At 47.7% G+C, this 19223-nt stretch overlaps 2 protein-coding genes across 6 annotated transcripts in view; one reads left to right on the plus strand and one right to left on the minus strand.

The window, feature by feature from the left end:
• Cyth3 (cytohesin 3) overlaps positions 1–4030 on the plus strand; it is an 87804-nt gene extending 83774 nt beyond the window's left edge. For all 4 annotated transcript variants that reach the window (NM_011182.4, XM_017320729.2, XM_030254209.1 and 1 more), the window contains 4 exons: positions 864–940; positions 1019–1090; positions 1175–1329; positions 1613–4030. In NM_011182.4, coding sequence (NP_035312.3) covers positions 864–940; positions 1019–1090; positions 1175–1329; positions 1613–1685 — 377 coding nt within the window. In that variant the 3' untranslated portion in view covers positions 1686–4030. The remainder of the gene's footprint in view (positions 1–863; positions 941–1018; positions 1091–1174; positions 1330–1612) is intronic.
• Positions 4031–4104: 74 nt separating this feature from the next.
• Usp42 (ubiquitin specific peptidase 42) overlaps positions 4105–19223 on the minus strand; it is a 49429-nt gene continuing 34310 nt past the window's right edge. For both annotated transcript variants that reach the window (XM_006504754.4, NM_029749.2), the window contains 15 exons: positions 17675–17785; positions 16889–16991; positions 16067–16134; positions 15413–15483; positions 14928–15010; positions 14057–14168; positions 13507–13647; positions 13274–13374; positions 11704–11857; positions 10554–11261; positions 10357–10451; positions 8382–9860; positions 7316–7617; positions 5730–5768; positions 4105–5122 (listed from right to left, as the gene is read on the minus strand). In XM_006504754.4, the coding sequence (XP_006504817.1) occupies positions 5761–5768; positions 7316–7617; positions 8382–9860; positions 10357–10451; positions 10554–11261; positions 11704–11857; positions 13274–13374; positions 13507–13647; positions 14057–14168; positions 14928–15010; positions 15413–15483; positions 16067–16134; positions 16889–16991; positions 17675–17785 (3536 nt within the window). In that variant the 3' untranslated portion in view covers positions 4105–5122; positions 5730–5760. The remainder of the gene's footprint in view (positions 5123–5729; positions 5769–7315; positions 7618–8381; positions 9861–10356; positions 10452–10553; positions 11262–11703; positions 11858–13273; positions 13375–13506; positions 13648–14056; positions 14169–14927; positions 15011–15412; positions 15484–16066; positions 16135–16888; positions 16992–17674; positions 17786–19223) is intronic.

A 19223-nucleotide genomic window follows, 5' to 3' on the forward strand; every position in this document is an offset into this window, starting at 1 on the left:
CCATGAGCCTCTGGGGCAAGGAGGGCCCGCTTGCCCTCACCCCGTGGAACACTTGACTTTGTCAGCACCAGCAGTTTCCCCTTTGTGTTTTCAAACTTCTTGTCAAGAGCAGAAGCTGTCAGTAGAAATAATTGTAACTGAGAGTACTGAATATGTCAGGGAAGAAGGCAGAAAAAAGGGTTTTTCTATAGTAAAGAGCAGGTACAGATAGCGCTCTGTGTGTGTGGTTGTGTGTGTGTGTGTGTTAGTTACAGATAACCCTGTGTGTTACAGATAACTCTGTGTGTGTGTGTGTGTGTGTGTGTGTGTGTGTGTAGCTCCAGATCTTGTTAAAAGATTAATTCAATCTAATAATTCCCTGGGCCAAGAGTAATTGACTTTGATGGATCCCAGGGCTGCTCAGAGTCCCAGTAATGCGATAACAACCCTGACGTAACAGGATTAAGCCTGGACAGACCTGTGTGAGCCGGCACTGACTTCATCGTGTTCATTTCACGGGGGAAATATTACACCCATCCATTACAACTAACTTTTCCAGGAAGCAGATTTTAAATCAGTGTGTGACCTAGGGTGACCCTGGGTGGCCATGGAGAAAGAGTTCCTGCGTGGGCCCTGGGTGGGGGTGCATGGGGGCCCCAGCCCTGCACCCAGCCATCCTGGATGGTCAGGCCTCATGGCTTGCCCTTGACTTATAACTGTGGTCATATGGGATGGTTTGAAGAGGAAGGAAGCCCAGCTATGAGCTTGGCTCCTGTGGCCTTTGATCAAGGCAGTGATATGGGGTAGGGGATTCTGGGCCCCACTCTGGGCCCTGGGGATCCAGCTGCCAGGACACCTGCCTCACAGGGCTCTTCTGCTCCTAGGGGGTCGTGTGAAGACCTGGAAACGGCGCTGGTTCATCCTCACAGATAACTGCCTCTACTACTTTGAGTACACCACGGTAAGTGAGGCCGCACACCCTCCGAAGCCCTGGCATTCTCGTGTCTGTCAGGCCTTGCCTCACATGCCTCTCTCTTAGGACAAGGAGCCCAGGGGCATCATCCCCCTGGAGAACCTCAGCATCAGGGAGGTGGAGGACCCCCGGAAGCCGGTACGTGCTGCCCTGTGCCCGCGGCCTGCCTTCCACCCTACCCAACCCCCACGCCCCTGACACTCACCCCCTTCTCTCTGTCAGAACTGCTTTGAGCTGTATAACCCCAGTCACAAAGGTCAAGTCATCAAGGCCTGCAAGACGGAGGCCGATGGCCGTGTGGTGGAGGGCAACCACGTTGTGTACCGGATCTCTGCCCCCAGCCCGGAGGAAAAGGAGGAGTGGATGAAGTCCATCAAGTGAGTGGGCACAGCCAGGCTGCTCAGTCGTGTGTGGACACGCGTGTGCATGTCAGGGGTGTGTGGACACGCGTGTGCATGTCAGGGGTGTGTGGACACGTGTTTGCATGTCAGGGGTGTGGGCACGTGTATGCATGTTGGATGCCTTTACTCAGTGTGTCAGCAACTGAGCAGGCCAGCCTGGGTAACTCACCCTTGACCCTGCTGCTTGGGAAGCTGTGGGTGAGGCAGGCAGCCAGACCTTCTCGAAGCTCCAGCCCACTTTACTTCCTTTCTTCCCCAGAGCAAGCATCAGTAGGGACCCGTTCTATGACATGTTGGCCACGAGGAAAAGGAGGATTGCCAATAAGAAATAGGTAAATGTCAGGATCCAGACTCCAGCAGATACACTGGCCTCCCCAGCGGCAGGACCGGGGACGATGTGGTGCCCACGGGCCCTCCAGAACAGCCAGCCAAGGCCTGAGCCCTCAAGCCTGTGCTCTGGGACATTGGTCAGCTGGGAGTGTCTCCTTCCTGCCACCGGCCTGGCATTGACCTTTGGGGACCCTTGTCCACAACAGCACCTGGTGATACAGCCTCCAGATCTGCACAGCCCACATGGGACTCCTGTTCTGGAGCCAGAGCCTCACCCACACCATGCCACACCTGCTCTTTGGGGCAACACTAGATGTTCTAGAAGTCGCTGTTTTATATCAAAATGGGAAAGGAAAACCTACCACTTTTTTATTCAGAATTTTTCTCAGATATATAGGATTATAGCTTTTATATGCCTTTTTATATTCTGAAAATTATAATGAAAGATACTTAATTTCTAACAGTAGTATTTTTAGAATGGCAGCTATAAACTTAACTCCTGGACACACGTATATACTGTGCACTGAAAACAGTCTATATATGCAGCCCCCATGCACTTGGGGCCAGAGCAGCTGGGGCACAGTCATCCTGACAGAGTGTCAGCTGGGTGAAGAGGCATTGGGGTGAGTGTGGAGAGCAGTGTGCTTGGGAGATTCAGGCGTGACTGCCACTTCCCCTCACATGCTTCTCTAAGATGAATCAGTAAGGTACAGCTATGGCCGGGGTATTTATCCTGTCAGTGCCAAGGCCTGGAGATGGAGTTCCTTCTCTGGAAAACAGGCCACTTATGTGCAGAACCTCCTCTTGTCTGACCTTCATACAGGACAGTTTCATGTGGTCCGAGTGCACATGGCTCATGACTTTGGTACTTTTGTTGCTTGCTGTTTCAAACTTGGGTTAAGTGCTAACACATATTTTGATGTAGTAAGCAAGCAGAAGCAGCCAGAAGTAATCCACCTGTTCTCTGGAGTGCCATGTTTTCCAACATTTGACATCCTTTGGAGGAGGTGAAAAACTGAAGATGGCACTGAGGGACACGTGTGACATCCAGACCCCTAACACACACACACACACACACCAGTGCATGCCTTCAGGGCATATGTGCTTGGGCTGAGACTGGGTAAGATGAGAGGGCCCATTCATGGCTTATTTGGAAAATGGTCTTCCCCTGCACGTGGAGCTGGTGTTCTGAGAGCCCTTGAAAACCGCCAACCAAATGCCCTTACACGAGACTTTCAGTGAGCTGTCTTAAGGCTTTTTGCCTGACCTTGGTGGTAGCTGCCATCTAAGATGGCACAGAAGGATGTGCAGGCCAGAGCTCCCTCGCTCGTGCACCAGACTGATCACTTTTTGGTTTATTCCCAAGCTTCTAGGCTTTGCTTTTACTGATACCTCAAATCTGAAACCCTTGCATTTGAGCTGCCTGGCTGGTGTGTATGCAGCCTGGCTTCCAGTCTTCCATGATCCCTATCCCCTATTCCCCACCCCAGACCTGAATTTACTGCTGGTGGGGCACCTGTAGGGAGGTAGGAACTGGCATTTTTTTCAATCAGGACCATGGTGAGCCGGTCAGATGTTCAACCCAGGTGTGGCCCTGGGCAACAGAGCTCTCTGTGGGATATTGAGGTCAGGACGTTAAGCATGAGGCTACCTAATGTTGTCTTTGATGCCATAGTCATCTTTGAGGGGACCTTGCCTGATGGCTGTTGGTGCTAAGAATCCTAAGTTACTGGCTCTTGGAGTATCCACATGGAGTCACTTAACTCAGGTTATGTTGTGACAGTGTTAAACCCAAGGGCATCTGCCACTCCCAGAGCTTGTAAAGGCTCAGGCACTCCTGCCCTTCACCCTTTGTCTGCACTCGTCAGTGAAGCATTAAAGCCCTACTCTGCCCAAAGACAGTTCCCTGTCCTGCTGGGCCCTGGGCATCATTCCTGGGTTTCAGAAGACTTGATGTGGTACTGCAGAGTAACTAGGAACCGTCTGGGGATGGGACTTACTGTGCTTCCTGTCATGCTGAGTTCAGAGCTACAGGTGTGCTTTGCTGACAAGTTAGGTCGTTACAGACCAGAAACCATGTTGTGATTTCTTTTTATCTTAGAAAACATTTCTATTTACAATAAATAGTTACTATGTAAATAATGTACATATGTATTAATTTCTTCAGTGTTATACAATGTATATACTCCTACAACCTGCATGAAGAAATATCCTATTAATGTTGATATCAGAATTTCTGGCTATTTTATTGCAAAGCAAACAGCTAGTAAAATGGAGGGCCTTACGGCTGTCAGAACTATTGCAAATACTGTGTTCCCTAAATAAAAACATACTGCTAAAACCAAAACTGCCTAAGACTCAATTCTTTAAAACAGACATGGCTATGAGCTTGCGGAGAACAGAGTAAAACTGAGACGGTTGTTTAATTTGCTGCCATTTATATACTATATAAATCTTACATGCCGTATATATACAGTGGGGCAAGTGCTTTTTTAATCTTAAAAAAACAAAGATCAACTTTAGACATCTCTGAACAACACAAACTGTATAAACCATACAGAGTATTCAGATACACACTGTATTAAATACAGTCTTCTCCCCACTCCCGTCTCCTGATGCAGGACCAGTGAATTATAAGTGTCACAGTTTTATAGCATATCCATATTAAAAATAAAATCACAGTATGATTTTTGTCTGTAACTAGAAACTTGAAGGGATCAAGCTGACGACTCAGACTTCAATATCATATTGTCGAGACGAGACACAGTATAAAAAGTGTTAGGTAAAAAAAACATACTGTAGGCTTTACAAATAATGTCTGGATTATACATTCATAATGCAAATACTCATCATAACTGGTAAATTGATTGGAATAGTTCCACAAAGTTCAAAAACAGAACTTGTCTATAAAATACATCTTCAAATCTTGAATACAACTAAAATGTGAACAAATTAGTTTCTATATCAGACATTGCAGAGGAAGCCCTCGAAGGTCTCGCTGAGAGCTTGGGTCTTTAAATAAGTCTTTAATTTAAATAGACGCACTGTCGCTTGTCCTTTTGAAGTCCATGGTTCCCAGCTGGCCGTGCACCAGGTGTCTAGCGTGGAGGAACATTACATGAGATACAAGTAGTCAACCTGAGTCTGTGGTTAAGCAGCATTTGAGATGGTCTATTCCAGGGCATTATTGTCAGTGTGATTTTATGTACACGGTAATTTACAATGTTCAGCAGTGTAGAAAGTATCCGTTTGGAATAAGGGCAATTAAGAAAAGGTAAAAACTGAAAAAAGAAAAGAAAAAAAAGAAAAAAGAAACAGTTGTCCATGGTAAACTCTGTACAGTATGTACTAAAGAAGCACCACGCAGTTCGGACAAAGTTATTCTCTATGTTTATAATTTAAGCTGGGTTGGGGATGGCTTCTGTTCAAAATGTTGAATCTGAAAGATAAGAGGTGCAGCAGGCATTAGACGAACAGAGGTTGGTCTCACACTCTCTGGATGTGTTCCCAAGGCTTTTGAAAGTTCCTGAAATTGCCTCTCTACCTTCCTGAACTGCAGTAGAGAACCCTGGAATGCCAGGGCAGCGCCACCTGCTGGGCCCCAAGCTGCAAATCACTCAGCCCTCAGACACCACGTTCACTGGGCAGAGGAGGAGAGAGGCCCAGAGGCTTTGTCTCCATGACACGGAGGAAGCCTGCGAATTAGCTGAGGCGAGAGCAGCAGCTCATTTTAAAGCCTTTGCTGACTAGACCTGCCCTCCATCACAGAGTTCGGGCTCTGAGTTCCTGTGTCTCAGGGCCACACAACACAACACCAGCATTAGGAACCAGATATACCCTGACCCTTGTTTGGCCTCTCTCTGCTCTCAGATACTTAACTCCATTTCTTAGCACAATTTCCACATCTGGATGCTAGCTAGTGACTGAGTCCTAGAGGCACAGACACGCCAGGACCCTCCCCTTCACCACCCCTGGTTTTCACCAGAAAACCCACCTATATCCACTCAGCACTTCCACAAATGACCAAAACGGGGACAATTGCTTACCGTAATTTTGTTGTTGTAAGGCCAAGGCTGTTTAGTCACCTAGAAGGCAAAGTAAGGAACATCTTTATTATGCGTGTGTTCTGCAGACTTAACGATAATCAGTTCCTACAGCTCATTATCAGCTGCTGAAAAATCACTCGGATAGCAGCATGAGCTGGCAGTGCCACAAAGCACCGGCACAGGACCGTCAAGAGCCACACAAGAGGGACCAGGTCTCAGCCCCAGCACAGAGCTGCACATTCTCGGGTGGGTGACCATCCTTTCAGGCTGAAGCAATGAGCTGAGTCATACAAAGAGCTGGAGGAAGGGCTGGTGTCAGACCCAGAGCAGCGGTGTCTAGCTGCAGATCCAGCTGCAGTGTATGAATGGACTGCCAAGGAGCAGAAGGTTCCACTCGGGGTCACCAAGATGCCCACATCTCTGTAGTGACACACATGTCCTTTATTTGTGACCATGATCTTTGGGTGTCCGAGGCAGAATTGTCAAGCTTTTTATATCAAGGGCCAGGTGATGAGAAACGTCTCAGTGGACAGGCTATGTCCACTGCTACTGAGTGGCACCAGAGCTAACACATAGCACCTGGGCTTCCACAGTGCACTGACCCTGACCCTCCCACCTCGGTGCTCGCTGTGAACACATGCCAGTCTTCTGCACTTTGAACTGTTGAGAGCCATTCCTAACTCCAGGCTAGACTGGCTGCAGGTTGCCAGCCTTTGCACTAGCCCCACCGATGTTCACAGCCTATGCAGTTTCTACAAGCCCAATGCTCCTGTCCAGAGAGAATGAATGTTCACGGAGAGAAAGCAGCCAAGCACACTGGCACTGGACTGTAATCCCAGCACTCAGGATGCTAACATAAAACTCTGAGTGCAGGCTAGCCTGGACTACATAGGAAAGTCAAGGCACAGGGGCTGCTGTATACAGACCTACTCACTTAGAGATCAGCAAGAACCACCCCAGAAACCAGCAGCCTGAAGGATACCAGAGCCCCACACTGCAGCTACACCTCTAGAGATCAATCACACTATTGATTTATGACTTAGGAGCTGGGGTACACTAGTGCATTTAGGGGTTCAGAAGTTAGTACAACACACACAAAGATGTGCACATAAAAACATATATGGGCACAGAATGCTTTAATAGCCCAAGTTCTACTGTGTGACACTCACAGACGCTCCAAGTTCCAGGGATCTGAGTACACAGGTTGTGCTGAGCCTAGCTAGCTCTCTGCAACTTAGGCCTTCCACAGAGCTAGACACTCCCAGCCAGAGATTAAAGCACACCTCTGCTCACAGGCAGGTCTTGTTTTTGGTCATCGAGTCCATTCTCATATCCTCCTGTGCCGTTTTGATTTTGTTTTTTTTTTTTTTTTTAAACAGGGTTTCTCTGTGTAGCCCGACTGTCCTGGAACTCACTCTGTAGACCAGGCTGGCCTTGAACTTGGAAATCCACCTGCCTCTGCCTCCCAAGTGCTGGGATTAAAGGTGTGCGCCACCACTGCCTGGCCCTTCTGTGCCTCTTATGTTTCTGTGTTTATCACCTTTCCCAAAGTACTTGACTCAGAGCTGTGTCCTTGCTTCCCTTACCCTGGCCATACTCCGACAGACGGCATCTGTCAGGCCGGCTTTCCATCCTTAAATGCTTCGTTTTCTCCCGGAAAGGGCCGCTGTCTTCCACAGGCAGACCATCAGCCAGGAGAAAGCTGCCCTCTGTTCTCCGGAAATGGCCGCCGGCCTCGTAGCTGGAGAGCTTCGGTAAACGCATCTCAACATCCTTTATAAAGTCCTCCGACTTCCTGGAATGCCTTTTCTTTTTCTTCTTTTTCTTCCGGTGTCTATGGAGGTCAGCATCAGAGTATGCTCCTGAAAAATCAGACTCCTGCTGGTGCCTGCAGAAGAAGCAGCCAGAGGTTAGCACCGAGGGAAACTGCCATCTACGCTCCCTGTCCCCCGGAACACTGCTTACGAATAGTGGGCAGATGCCTCCTGCTCATGTGTGGTTTCCTTCCATGGAAACAAGTTTTAAGCACAGTCTTTAAGTCCACCACCACTTTCCCCAGCCATGTCTGCCCAGTGTTCAAGCAGAGGACAGAAGGCAGCTGTGGTCTGTAGCTGGTCACAAAGACTCTGGCAGTTTTTGACTAGTTTACTGCTAAGTGTTATTAGCTAAAAAAAAAATCCAGGAATCACACTCATGCTTACCAATCAGGCATCCATTAAGACAATCGCCAACAGTTAAGCTCCTAAGTTATGTAAAACCAATCAGGTGGTTGGCCACAGTCTGTAACCCAGCACTGGGGACACTGAGACAGGAGGATCTAAGTTTGAGGCCAGCGCAGGCCTCAAAAAGATACAAAAAACATTTAGACTTCAAAATGAGAAATGGTGGCCTAAAAAGGAGACAAAAGGCCAAAGAAATAAATGGTGTGTCTTAAGCTCACTCTAAGCAGGCAAACAGGCAGAGAAGAAACTGCAACAGTTACAAGATATAATGACATGTGTGATAGGCCTGGAAGAACTGTGAGGGACCAACAACTTCAAAGCTGTGTGAAAATGTAGAGATGTAAACTAATGAAATCTCTAGAGTGAAACAAAGATACTGCTGGCTTGGTGCCGGCAGGACAGAGCAGGCCAGCCCGCGAGCAGCCCTCACCTGCTTTCTCGATCCCGGTGTTTATCTTTGGACTTCTTTTTCTTTTTAGACTTTTTGTGCTTCTTCACCCTTGGCTCCTCTAGCGTGTCCTTCTCCAGGCTTTTGTGGACTTTCTTTTCTAGACGGCCATCATTATTTTCTAGAGTCTCATACCTCCGCTTCCTCGACTTGACACTTTTGTGTTCATGAAAGCGCTCAGGGAGACTGTGGCTGCTGTCCTGCACACTCAGCGCAGCCTTCTCTTGGAGATGTCTCTCGAGGGGCACAGCAAGGCTAGGGGCCTCTCGGGGGCTGTTGAAGTGGGGCCGTTCCTTCCCCCGGGATTGCAGCTCCCAGCCCTTGCGGCCCCAGTAGCTGTCCTTGTATGGCCGTCCAGACTGGACAAGGCGGTCATGCTCACGACCATGCAGAGGCCGCCATTCTCGGGCGTCCCGGGCCGTGTATAGGGGCGTGTACCTGTCGTGGTAATACCTGCACTTGTCCCACCGCAGCTTGTCCTGGTAGAATCTCTCCCTGACCCAAGCATGCTCATTTTCCAAATGGTGGTACCGGCTCCAGTCCTGCTCCAGGCCACTCCTAATCCGTGAGTGGTGGTGACTATACCTGCTCAGGGAGCGGCGCTCAGGGCTGGCTCTGTCCCCGTGGCCCAAGTGCTGGCCCCCATTGCAGTATGAATTAGTAGGGTGTCGGTCCTGCTTGGGCCGCTCTCGGCTGTAGCAGTGCCGCTTCTTATGGTGATGGTCCTCCGGCCGGGGCCTGCTGTCCCTCACGTGCTCCCCACTGGAGGAGCGCTCTCTCCGGCTCCGATAGTGTCCTCGGTCCACTTTCCGGAGGCTGCTCATCTTTTCCTTGGCTGGGGAAGGCTCCTGAGCTTTGGGTCCCACATGGCCTCCATCGCCTCTGTCCCCAGCAGCCTGCTCGGCAGCCCCTTCACAGGAGCTGGTGGTGGTCCTGTCAGGCTTAGGGGGCATCGTGTCAGCAGAGACCGCCGAGCTTCTGGAAGAGTCTTCTGTCTCCTCTGACCCCTCTGCGCTGAGGTAAAGTAAGAGTTTCTGCTCACACCCGTCACCTGTGAGTACTGAGGGAGCAGGGCTCAGCCTCTCCACCACTTCAGCCATGGCAGAGTCCTGAGCCTTCTCAGCTGTATCACCTTTCACTGCTTCGGTTGGCTGGCTCGGGTTGGCAGTCAAGTCTCCAGGGTCACACAATTCGGGCACTGGGGTATCCCCCAAGATAGTACCAGTGCTGTTACAAAGAGCAGGGACGGAAGGCAAACCCTCCACAGGTTCAGCTGAGACAACAACGGACGAGTCTTCTTTGGTACAGCTGATGGTGGGCTCCAGGGGTGATGTGGTGGAAGGGGTCTGTGTGCTCCCATTGGTGACAGCCTCCGGTATCTCAAGGGGACTGGGCTCATCACTGATGGGCTCCAGCTGTGAAACAGGGTCCTTTGGAGAGCTTCCCCCTGTCGTAGTCCAACTACAGCAAGACAAAGAAACCAAGTCACAGCCTGCCTGCCACACAGGACTACCCGACAGGTCTACTCAACTACTTGCAGCTTAAGCATATCTGATGAAACCTAGTACCAAGCTTATCATCCCTTCTCTCATTCAGTAAAAACTAAAACTTGTAGCAAGACTACCTTCTGTTTTCACAGCTCTGTAGTTCTAGACACCTCATACTTTCAGGTAAGTATCTATCTCATCTGAGGAGCCAAGTGTAGACGAGAATGGTAGCTACACATACTTGTAAGCCCAGCATCTGAGAAACTGGGCAAGAACTTGAAGCAAGGCCGATCTACACAGGAAGCTTGAGGCCAGCCTGCACCACACGGTGAGATCCCGTGTGAACACGTCCCGGGCTGGGGCTTGTGGCTCAGGTGGCAGTGCTCACCCAGCACATACAAAGCCCTGGGTTGTGTCCTCATTATTAACACACTAGGCGTGGTGGCGCACACCGGTGGCACGGCTCCTACCTCTCTTCACCCGCTGGACCCTTTGCCTGGTTGGTAAGCTTGAAGGTCTCAAGGATTCTGTCTTCAGGAACAGACTGCAAAGGAGCAGGCGTCACCTACAATGAAACAAAGGTACCTGAGCTCCTGCGGCCAGCTCCGTGCCTACTGAACCCCAGCTATGGGAGCTCTGAGGTCTGAGAATCCTCCCTCCCACTCACCTTTCCAGGAAGACCATTAAGTTTGGAAAAGAGGTTTTCTGTGTGTAGCTCGGGCTGGACCTGGCAGCTGGCACTGTCAAATGCCAGGCTGTTCTCTTGTGAGTCACTGTCTGCGCTATTAGCACCATTTAGCAGGACGGGTTCTTGAAGCTCATGGGAGGAAGCCTCAGCACCGTCATCTGCAGCAGCTTCTGGCCTATCGGAGTGAGTGCCGGCCATCATGTCCACACCGTTCTCCTTGGCCAGGCCCTTCGACTCCTCATCAGACTCTTCTGAGGACTCGGCCCCATAGGGGACAAGCACACTGGCGCCCACTTTAGCCTTGCCGTTCACCATGGGCTTGGGACAGGCCTCACTGGGGGAAGTCGACGTTGTGGGTACGTTCGAGGTAGACTGTATTGCAGAAGGGTTAGTGATGGTGGAGGAGGGTGCCGCCTTACTAGGAGCCTCCAGACAAGGGCCATGGAGGCTGTTATTCAGTGGTGCCTGACCCTGGCGAGCAGGCAACTTGTTGTGAATACTGATGGTGATTTTTTGTTTCTTGGGGTGATCTGGAATAACTGAGGGTCTGGTAACAGACCAGTTCTGCACAGAAGTCGAAGCAGTAGCAGGACTGGCCCTATTGACGCTGGTGTTTCCGTTAGGGCTTGACACAGAACTACTTGGTGTGTCTTTCACTGGCGTGGTGCCATTCAAGTGTGGCGTGTTCTAGAAGGAGGAAGAGAACAGCTGGGTCAGCACTTTGGACACAAGACGCACAATGGCTAGGACCCTTCTCATTTTGGTCTTGGTGACTAACAAGCTTCACCTCTATAAAATACCTACCATTCTCTCATCTACTGATGAGCCCAAGCCCCTTTTACACTGCCACATTCCTAAGATGACCCCACAGACATGAACAAAATGTAAAGAGCTTCACTTCCCCAAGTCCAACTATTTAGCCTGTAAGAAGTGTGGGAGTGCACAGTAAGTGGGACCTGCTACACAGTCCTTAGGCAGCCACTGGATCACTCGCCCATCTTGAGGCCTCTGTAATAACGGGCTGCAGTGCCCTCAAGCCAGAAGCTCAGTTGTAGATGAGGCAATTTCTACAGTGATCCCAGGTTTGGATTCAAGCAGAAAGGGAAAAATGTTGACTCTCAAGTGTTACCTTCATCACATGGGAAGGCAGCTGGGGTCCAATAAACCCTGGAGCCACCTGCTTGTTGTTGACTACCCGCTGACTGACTCCTGGGCGGGGAGAGGATTGGCCGGGGCTATGGGCAGGATGAGCAGACTCCCCTCCATTTTTCACATCATGGGACCTGGGGACACAGAATGAAATGGCTGTGTAAGGAAGGGCGGGGCCTTAGGAGATTTACCCACAAATCCAACTACTCAGCCTGTCAGACACAGGAGCTGGAGCTCCGGACAACTCAGAGCTGCACACATCACCTGCATTAGGCGCTGCACGATTCAGTGACACCCCTTCTTCTCCCCCTAAGACACACGATACGGCCCTGGCTAGTCTGGAACTGGGTGCGTAGACTAGGCTTCAAACATATAGAGATGCCTCTGCCTCTGAGTGTTGCTGTGTGCCACCACACCTAGCACCGAATGAGTCAACGAAATGTTTCAGTTTGAGTTTTTATGCCTTAAGTTACTGTCTTTTTGTTACTGTTTTGGAAGTTTCATTCTAAAACTCTGGATGGCTTGGAACCCTCATGCAGTTTCCACTGCCTCACACTTGTGGCAATCCTCCTGCCTGAGAATGAGCCTCCATGTCTGGCTCTCAATTCATTTTTTTGAACTGTATATCCTGATAGTTGTTATCTGAAAAGCTATTTTTCTGTTTATGTTTTCAATTTTAAGTATATAGCATTATAGAAACCCTGTAATATCCAAAACTGTTCCTCAGAGAACTGTCACTAAGCCCACATCTCCCCTTCTGATTTACATTCTCCCATAGGCTTTCAGCCCACTGTTCTTTTCAATACCTGCATTTAATATTTCGACTTGTTTCCCTTCCTTCCATATACATCAAGCACTTTCCCAGAACATTTTTAAAAAGGCTTTATGCAAAATCATTCTTAGCAGAAAGATCAAGAAATCAAGGTCAGCCTGTATACCAGTCAGACCCTTATCTCCCACAACTTCCCAAACAAACAAATCACTCTTAACATTGCCATAGTATTTCAACATGTGGATACGATCACTCTGTCATGGGTGAGTATCTGCAGATAGCCTTAATTTTCAGCTATTTGGGATACCTTGTGGGGATGCAGCCTGGCCTGACAGAAGTCTTGGCACATGAGGAGGCCCTGGGTTCTAACCCAAGTACCTCACAAAGAGAGAAGCCAGCCTGGGGCAGGCATCCCATTTCTCTAGAGAGCACTGCTGAGTTAGGAGCTTGCACCTACAGCAGCAGGTCAGACATTGGCGCTGGCAGGGCCTGACTGGAGGCCTGTGCTCAACTGGCTGAGAGCACACAGGCACTCAGAACCCATTCCCATGGCTTCCACTGTCCCTAGACCACTCCTCAGGGCCATTCCCGCCTTCTACACCTGTCAGAAGTGACAACGAACTCATCACTCAGAAAGGCCTCCTTGTGCTCGGGTGCATGGCAACTCATGTTTAACTTGTTGTTTGTACAAATTAGCTCCAAGTGTAACTAACTCTCCAGATGAGGGAGAAGAAATGGCTGTAACAGTAAGGCTGACCACCTGTTTCCACAGCAGTACCTGATATAAAAGAGCACGTAAGCTTGCTGGTTAAGCACTGCTCTGATATCACTGGTGGACACGATGGAGTCATTCATCTGATACCAGAGGCCATTGCTAGCCTGCAAAGAGATGGAGGGTGGGGTAGGGGTGGTAAGTGCACTCAGTCTGATGTCATTCAGTCTCGCTCCACTGTTTACCCCATGTTTACAGTGCTGTCCCACAACAGACTTATTAGTCACCCAACAGCTTACCTTGATGTAGCAAAAGTAGTGGCCAGCATGACAATTAAAACCAGTGTGCACCAGCACAGCATACAAAACATAAATAATTGGCTCTCCATTGGGCTGAGACATATAGGGCCGGATATCAAGGTACTCAGGATATTTCACATCCTAAAGATAAATGGAAACAAGAGAAAGTTCTGCCATTTTTGAAGACACAGGTACCCCACGTTTTCAGCTACTGGCATAACTCCTAAGGAAGGGCTTTGAGGAAGGGACTTGCAGGACCTACAACTGTTGACCCCAGAAACCTAATGCCTGGAACAGAAGGGACCTGAAGGAAACCCCCATTGATTTTATTTGCCATCAATAAGGAAGGATCCACACTGTGAATGTTCAACAAATGCAGCAGCAGCAACAGCTCTAGACATTACTCATAACGTTTCTGTGACTGGAGCATGTGGTGTTGTAGCTCTTGCACATGACTGTGCATCTTGACCACTTTACCCTTCATTAATTGTGAAGAAAAGGGGAAAACTCACTGTACAGAGATGAGAACAGTCATGAATCATGGGCATACCTTAGCAATCTTTCCACCGGTGAAGTTGGCAAAGCGCTTCAGTGAGATGGTAAGAACATTAGAGGACCTATGGATTGTGAATCTCTTTGAAGCTGGAACCATTTTTTTGCACCTTAAAGCACAAGAAGGAAGGGTTGGGATACTCAGTGTAGAAACATCTCAAGTGTATTGGTCTGTACTTTCTAAAACACCTTACGTTAAGATTTTAAAACAAGGGCTGGAGAGGTAGCTCAGCAGTGAAGAGCACTGGTAGCTCTTCCCAGAAGACCTGGGTTCTATTCCCAGCACCCACGTGGCAGCTCACAACTCCTATTCCAGGATATCACTCACACACACACACACACACACACACACACACACACACACACACACAGTCAAATCACCAATGTACATAAAATTTTTAAAAAGTATTTTAAAACAAGGAAACTAGACCAATAGTCAAAATTATAAAATTAAAATTCCATGAGGCCTGGAGGTCGGCAGTGGAGCGTTTGCTGAGTATGCACAAGGGCCCATGTTCAATCCTCTGTAACACACACACACACAGAGGAGTAATAATAATTACAGAGGGAACTGACCAATAACAGGAGATGTAAGCTGGCAGTTCAGAATAATCAAAGATCTAAAGCCAGGCTGGGCCACACAGAAGACCTGCCTTTAAAATGACAAGCACTCGATAAATGATGACATTAAGTGGCTAACAGCATTTGCCTATCACATGTGAGACTCTGGACCCAACACCCAATACCCAAACAAACAAACAAAACAAAGGAAAAAAAAATCAATAAAAAAAAAAAAGCACTGAAAACTGAGCCAGTTTCTAAGTTGGATCATCACGGGCAAGCAGGAAGAGCCCACCACCCAGTCATACTTGCTGCACTTGTAGGAGTTTTCTCCATCCAGTTGTTCTGGCTTCACAAACTGCTCTAACGCCTTGGTAACACTCTGTGCAGCCTAGGAAAGGGGCATAAACATCAGGTCACCATGCGTACTGCCACAGGTTGAGAGGAATAGACAGACGAAACATGCATGCACGTATACATTGAAGATTAATTTTTTTTTAAGCAAGCAATCTCCTTGTGAAGCAGAATAGATCACAGCACTAAAGAATGAACTCTGAGAGGCAAGTTTTGCATTTCTCTGAAATATTTTCTTTATATAGAAAGCATAGAACTGAATCTATAATCAGAAAAGCAAAAGCTCCAAGCAATAACAAAAAAAGAATGTGTAAAAAAATTCAATGGGCTGAAGTTTCTAAGAGGAACAACCATCTAAGTTTGACAGCGACAAGAATGCATAAAGAGTCCGAGGTGACAGTAGGCTGCGTAACTTCCCTACGGTTAACGCTGAGCTCACCTTAATCTCCAACGTTATGTCCAGATATGGATCAAAGGTATCTGAAACACCCTTGCAATTTAAACATTTAACTGAAATAAAAGAAAATATCAATAGTGAGTAAGGTCGTGTACTTATTGTCTTACCAACTACTGAAAGAACAGAAAATACTCCAAATAAAGAACTTAAGAATACAACTTTTATTACAATGGAAAAACAACTATAAATAGATACTCTGTACTGTGGGTAGAAGTGCGATGAGCCTAGTCCCTAGGAGCTCCTGGTTGGAATATAAATTGCTATACCCTCTGGATACTGCATGATTCAGAAATTAAAAACTTTACCCTGAACACACAGTTGCACACACACGAAGGTACGTGTATCGGATACCATCAGAACTGGAACTGACTTGTCCCTCACTAGGAAATAAAATGGAACTGACTTCTTACATCTCTGTGTTCACACATAAGATTTCTAACAGTAAGAGAACTATGGAAATCTTATGCATAACATGCGCCCAGCTTGCGCACGCATAAGGAAGCACCAGAAGGCTACACTGTAAACAGAAGTCTGGGCAGACCTGGGATCTAGTTTTCCCTACTATCCTGCCCCTACTGTTAACATTTAAAACTGTAAGCATGTATGTTATGATGAACCTTCAAACAAAAATTTTACCTCGGGATCTTAGGTAGCCTCCAAATATCTGGCAGACCAGGGTGGTGGCCTGGGTGTGTCTGTCTAATCTGAAAAACAGTCAGACGGTGACATGAGAGCCAGGCAAACACTGCTATGGAGAGACACTGCGTCTACATTCTAAAGCCATCTATGCTTATACAGGAATAAGAACTCAGGAGAATCACAAATGACATCAGAATGTGTCTCAGCTAGAGATGTGAAGAGGACACAAAAGCACTCTGTCATGAGGGAACTTGAGGCAGAGAATGGAGAAGACGCTCTTTGCAAATCTGGCCTTCTTTGCCAAGGCCTGGCCAGGGGAGCTGAAGGCCAGCGCCTTCCTCTGCTCGGCACCAGCGTTTGCTCGAGCCAATCCTATAACCGGGAAAGACTGAGAGCAACAGCAAGGTGTGCGCTGCGCGTAGCTGTCTGCAACACAGCAGCTGCCTTAGCACCTTCATCTTCAGTCCTCCTGAGTCTACATTTGGGTTTTAAGAAACTGCAGAACTGCTGACTAAAGTGGGGCTGGGGCAGATTGTTGAGTCTGAAGGTGAACAAGGAAACCATTAAGCATGGCTACAAAGTAAAAGGAGCTACATTCAGACCTGGAAACTAAACAGCAACAGGACAGAAGCCTATTGCCCAGCATCTAAGAGCAACAAAATCAAATGGTTATAGTAAGCATATCATTTTAAGATTATGCAAATCTTGGGGCAAGGTGATGAGACACCAAGATACATCAGACTGATGGATCTGTGTGCCTTCAAGGAGACAGGCTAAGTGCATGATCTAATGAAGCAACATATGCTCTGCTATACGTACTTATTGCTGCCATTTAAACATGCTTTCTGCATGGCATCGACCGTGTACTGAAGAAATTCATGGGCATCTTCTTGGTTTCCAAAACGGAAGTGTCTAGCTATACCTATGAGATTTGAAGAAAGACAAGGCTTTATTATTACTTACCTTATGCCATAGCAACACTCCTAAAAGCAACACCTTGAAGTATGCGCCTGGAAAAATCCCTGAATGACTTGTTTGGTTTTTTGAGGCCGAGTCTTCCGTATCTCAGTCAGGCCTCCAACTCTCCATTTAATGAAGATGACCTTGAACCCCTGAGCCTCCTGCCTTCAGTTTCCAAGTGTTGGGATTACAAATGTGCATCAGCACACTCACATAGTCTCTGACTTTCAGCAGCTTTTTAAGCAAAAGGCTGATAGTTTGTCACTGTGTAAATCAACTCGCCACCCAGCTACTCAGCAAGAAGCCTCGCGTTTTGTGTTCCTTTTTATTACAACTTGATTAATTAAATGATAAAAAGTTGCAGTAGGAAAAGCAAAAAGTACATCATCCAGTGGGTCTGACAACACACACCTACGCTCTGTGCTTGGGATGTGGGAATCAGAGGAGTCAGGCCAGACTGAGACAAAGGAGATGCTGTCTCAGAGAGCAAAAGGGGTAAGAAGAAAAAAGCGCATACAAGCCCCGCACGTGGTACACTGGCCCTGTCAGCATCTGAGAGGATGATTCGGGAGATGTGTCAAGAAGGAAAGGGTATGGAGGATAACTAGACATGGCTCTGCCCTGAGCTACTGCAGTGAGACTTACGCCGCATTTCATTGATGACGAACATCGGCTTGATAACATCCCCAGGGTTGCTAAGTGCCTGGGTAATGTGTGTCTGCATCGTGCACATCATACAAAATCCTTCTGCGTGGCCTGCAAGATAATGAGAATCCAAATGAGCAAAATGACAATGTGCAACAGGAAGGTAGAGCAGAGATGAGGGGCAGGTGCCCAGGATGCAGCAACAGTGCCAGCTACCGTGTGTGTGCAGAGCTCACTACTATCATTAGTGGTCATTTAATTCATCTAGGACACCGAGGGATGAGTATAGCCTGACTACTTTAAAATCAAGAGGAGAAATATACCCAGAGGAAAGTATTTATTAAGCAGCAGATATGCAAGGCAAAGGTGCCGGGTGTTTCAGTGGAGAAAGGCTACTACTCTCTGAGTACAAACAGTGTAAATGAACAACTGCAACAGTAGACGTCTTTGTGGCACCGTGGGCAAAGCACTCACTTGGCGTATGTGAGGCCCTGCATTCAATTCCCCAGCACTGAAAAGGAAAAAAAAAACAACCCACATTCTTCACATCACAAACAAAAATTAACTAAGAAGGTATCACAAGCCCTTTGGGTAATGTATAGAAGAAAATGTAGTAAAACTCTCTCTGACCTCAGACTGGGCAAAGATTTTTTATCTCTTATGTCTTATGTATGTGTTACGTTTGGACGCGCACGGCCGTGTGTAGGGATCAGAGGACCACTTGAGGGAGTCAACTCTTCCCTTCGACAAGAGGAGCCCCAGGTAGTGAGTTCAGCTTGTCAGGCCTGGCAGCAAGCAGCCTGATCCCCTCAAAATCATCTTGCCAGCTCAGTATTTCTTAATAAAACATTTAAGACACAACTGATAAAAAATAAAAAAGATTAATGAACTACAAATCCTGACAAGTATTTTCAATTTCCAAAAGACACTGAGATGAATGAAAAGACACCTGTGAGGCAGGAAAAAAACATTTACAAATCTCAGTCTACCATTTCCAAAAACTATAAAACCCTCAAAATCCAACATATTGGAAAACTAGATGAACTATTTGAAGGGGAGAGGGAGAAGGCGCTGTAGCTCAATTGGCAGACTGCTCGCCTCACATGTGGGAAGCCCTGGTTATGACCACCTGTAAACCCAGGACTCAAGAGTAAAAATAGGAGGATGGAGGAGGAGAAGTGGCTGAGCCTGTCCGGCCTACATGAGATCCTATCTCAGGAAAAACAATCGAAAAGACATTTCATTTCAGCCAAGTAAACATCTAGAGTTCAAATCCCCACAAGATGTTTGCATCATTACTAATCAGAGAAGGGCAGAGCAGAGCCCCACAGTCAGAAGACTCCTGAGAATGCTCTCAATGGTGAAGACCGGGCCGAGGGTACAACTGAGGGATAGACCATTTGCCTACTAACAGGCGTGCAGCCTCAAGGTCCAGTACCAAAACAAACCAAACCAAAACGCCCTGAGCACATCTTGTATTGGGAAATGGTGTGAACAGAACTTTTACCCCCTGCTGGTTCTGAAATGTTTAAAAGTTATTGTGCCCAGA

The sequence above is a fragment of the Mus musculus genome, chromosome 5, assembly GCF_000001635.26.
Source record: "Mus musculus strain C57BL/6J chromosome 5, GRCm38.p6 C57BL/6J".
Lineage (NCBI taxonomy): Eukaryota > Metazoa > Chordata > Mammalia > Rodentia > Muridae > Mus > Mus musculus.